This window comes from Passer montanus, unplaced genomic scaffold (assembly GCF_014805655.1).
Source record: "Passer montanus isolate IOZ18808 unplaced genomic scaffold, ASM1480565v1 scaffold1624, whole genome shotgun sequence".
Lineage (NCBI taxonomy): Eukaryota > Metazoa > Chordata > Aves > Passeriformes > Passeridae > Passer > Passer montanus.
In genome coordinates, this window is record NW_024363428.1 from 1 (window position 1) to 3,771 (window position 3,771).

At 47.9% G+C, this 3,771-nt stretch overlaps 1 gene segment (V, D, J or C); it reads right to left on the reverse strand.

The window, feature by feature from the left end:
- Positions 1 to 29: 29 nt before the first annotated feature.
- LOC120499552 lies at positions 30 to 1,164 on the reverse strand (the record flags this gene model as incomplete). The annotated part of the segment is given in 2 exon segments: positions 30 to 358; positions 1,072 to 1,164. Coding segments are annotated over 2 exon segments (369 nt in total), but the record flags the coding sequence as incomplete, so codon positions are not given.
- Between the last annotated feature and the right edge of the window lie 2,607 nt (positions 1,165 to 3,771).

Below are 3,771 nucleotides of genomic sequence, written 5' to 3' on the forward strand. Positions count from 1 at the left end.
TCTTCCCCATCTGCTGGTTTTTGGCTCACACTGCTGTAGAACTGCTCCAGGGTGATTCTTGCACGACAGTAGTAGGTTGCTGCATCTTCTGGCTTTGCTGCCAGGATCTGCAGTGGGAATCTGTTCATGAACTTCTCATCTTTTATCTTAAAGCGATCTTTGAAACTTTCGCCATAGGTGCCATCCTCCTTGTAAATCCATTCCTGAGCGCCAGTTGGGCCCTGACGGTACCACGATATGGTGTAGTACCTCATAGAATCCCCCTTCATGCGGCACTGCAAGGTGACTGCTTTTCCCTCTTGCACGGAAACTTCCCTGGGGTTCTGCTCCAAGGTGGCTGCACCAGCGAGAGAAACTGCTGCCGAGAGCAAGAACAAGGCACAATCACTGCAAGATCCAGCAAAGGTCAGGGCAATGCTAGTGGGGCTTTGGATTGGCACTAGACCTGTGGGAGGAAAAAATCCTCCTCTTTGAAGACAGCTGACACAGATGGCAGAGTTGGTGGCAGCTAGCAAGGCTCACAAGGAAGGAGACACCACATTTCCCTCCACCCAGCCAGACAGGAAGCTTTTCCTGAATTTCCCCAAAGAAGCAGGAAGGATTTGCACCATGGGGGGGACAAATCCCTTTGTCCTTGCCAAGACAACATGCTGAGGAACCCACTGTCCTGTCTGTGAACCTTCTCTGAGTGAGCACAGCAAAGACAAAGGGCTGTCCCAGGCAGTGGGGTTGTGCCCTGTGCTGCCATGCCCCAGCTGGGCTGTGCCAGAGGGGCCGCAGTGCCCCAGGAGCAGTGTCCAGTGCCAGGCAAAGCGCTGGGCCCCGAGATGTGAGTGCAGCAGGGAGGTGCCCTGCGTGTGCCCAGGCTGCAGAGGAGGCAGCTGGCATGGAGGTGCCGAGCTCAGAGGCACAAGAGGAGCAGGGCTGCTCTCCCCGTGCCCCACAGGCATGGCTGGGCAGCTCCAGCCAAGGCACAGCTCCGGCTGCAAGCGCTCAGCACAGCTCCCCAGAGCCCTGCAGAGCCCAGGGCCACGCTCAGCTCCTGGGCCAACAGCCCTTGCCTTCACTCACCTACAATGGGCAAGAAGCCCAGGCACAGGGCACTCCACATGGCCAGGCCCGCTCTGCGTGGCCTCTCTCCAGCTTCTCTGAGCCTGCACAGCAGCTCTGCCCACTCCTGCCCTGCCTGGGCCTGTGTCACTGCTCTCAGGCCCAGTCCCTGCTGGTCCCTCCCTCTGCCTATGACAACAGTGAGGGGGAGAGGTGGGGCACCAGGAGCAGAACTTGAAGCTCTTGGTGCTCTCCTGTGTGTCCCTCACTCTGGGTGGTCCCTGTTATTCTGTTAAGCCCTCTCTGTATTTCTGCTTCCGGTGATCCTGTGGAAGAGTCTCAGACTTGCTTTGGAGTGGCTCAGTGGGAACACTAAATTGGGAAATACAATTCCTAAACCACAACTGCCTCATTTGGCCTCCAGTGTGGGGCATTAAGGGTTGAGATAAGAACAGCCCAAATGGGCTGGAGACCACTCTGATCTCAGCATTAGTGGTATCAGGTATGGAGCCACTGGTGCCAATGCTGCTGGGGCTGTTCCTGTGGCTGTGGGACCTAACCCTGTGTATGTTCCCATGGGAGCTCCAGTGGTTTGTTTGCTTTTTTGTTTTTCATTCCCTGTTTGGGCTCTTTGCTGGATCTCATTAATTTGAAATTGTTGTGAGAACAATAAACACTTTGGCCAGAAGGTAGCAGGAGAGACCACAGAAAGCAGTTCAGTTCACATCAATAGATCTAACTTTGCCAAGAACTTTTTAGTATTTTGGGACACAAAACAGAGAGGATAGATTATATCCAAGAGAAGCAGTAATGTGATTATTACATTGAACTGTTAACGCTGTGTAAGACAGCAATGGATTCAGTGGTACAAAAAGCTGTTTAGGATTGCCCATTGTCACGGAGTTCTTCATGATGTTTTCCCATGTAACCTCTTGGAGAGAGGTTTATTCGTTCAGGATGCTTTTAATGTTCTCTGCCACTGGAGAAAGCTGTCACCTTTTTGTGTTGCTCAGCAGGACCAATGTCAGATACCACACTCCATGTGTGAGTCTCACTAAGGGATAGGAAAAATGAATGTGCTAGAGGTGAAAATTTTCCTCAAATTACTTCAAAAGTTTTATTGAAGTTCATGTTTTGGGTGATCTTGTCACTGAAACTGTGAGAAAAACAAAAACTCTCCCACTTTTTTTTTTTTTTTTATTAGAGGATCAAGGCATTACTTTATTCTGGCCAAGATGGGCAAGAGAGATAATTTAATCCACACATTGCATGGGTTGTGCAGAGAAAATGCTTCCATCACACAAGGTTTTCACTGGAGTTTTTTTTTACTTCTACAGTTAAAACCCAGGGAAATTCATTGCTTCAGTGATCATTGATCCCGAGTTCCACAGTTTGTAGTATTTGGTTTTTATTGATCCCTTCACCTTCAGTGTTATTTTGGTTCTCATTCTTGGTTCTGTCATTGATCTTTTCCCAGACCAGGGCTGACGTTTGGAGCTGATGTTCATTAATGGTCATTATCTTTTGTGTATTTTCTGTGCTGCTTCAAGTCTGCTGAGATGTGAGGCTAATCAGGCTTGGAGTGCTGAAACAGTCCTTTGAAAAGAAACTTAATTTCCTTTCCCCCTTGGCAAAGGTGAACAAAACCCTTGACTGAAGGTATATGAAGAAATTTTGAACTTCTTATAATTTCCGTCAGTATGAGAAAGATGTCACAGAAACACCAGAAGGATTGAGGTTGGAAGGGACCTCTGCAGGTGACTGGGTGTCCCCTGCTCTAGCAGGACTGTCTGGAGCTGTTTGGCAAAGACCATGACCAGGTGGCTTTTGAATGTCTCTAGGAACAGTGGCTCAACTCCTGGCGATTTGCAAAGGCTCTATGAGCACAATCAAACATGAACACAAATTAATCTGTAGGACAATAGGATAGCACTGTCAAAATGTACTGTGCCATAGAGTTTGGCTTATAATCATTCTCTATTTTTTCGGTATCATGGGATCCCTTTCAGGAAAATATAGTTTTTCCAGATGTCGAGATAATTCCACATGCAAATGTGTTTCTTTTACCAGAGGGTATTTTAATGTGGAGCGCAGTATCTCTACAAAACTTTCCTCAGCTGATACCAGGCGGCAGAGCTGCAGATTCTGTCCCTTTCTGTGGAATTAACTCCACTAACACAATCTTACTATTGGCCTGAAAACACTTCTATTCTCCTGTTTTGTTAAGCTACATGTCCTGCAGTGCCAATGCAAAGTGAAAAGCCACTGCTCAGTGGGGACAATCTGGGACCCTGTAATGAACTGAGGGCTTTAGGTCAATGAAACACTCTCTGCCAGAGGTGTCAGCAGAAGCAGCTTTAACACAGATTTGCCAAAGTGTGGCACCATCCAACAGCAATGCTCCCTTCTGCAGCTTTACTCCATGGATGAATCAGGGACAGGAACATGAAATTGTAATTAATTTGGAAAGATTGATGTGGAGACTGGGGGCAAGAAAGGGGCAGAGCTGTAAAAGGAAGTCCCTCCAATTGAGTCATGAGGTGCAGAAAGGACTCCCCTGCTTTCTAAACTCCTTCTAGAGGGGATGTGGATGGATCCAATCCTAGTCCCAGACTTGATGAAGATTTTATGACTAAGGGATTATAAGTGCACTTAGTCATTGACCTTTCCTTCCTGTGCATTTGATTCCACTGGTTTTGTTCTAAGGGAGTATTCTCAAAA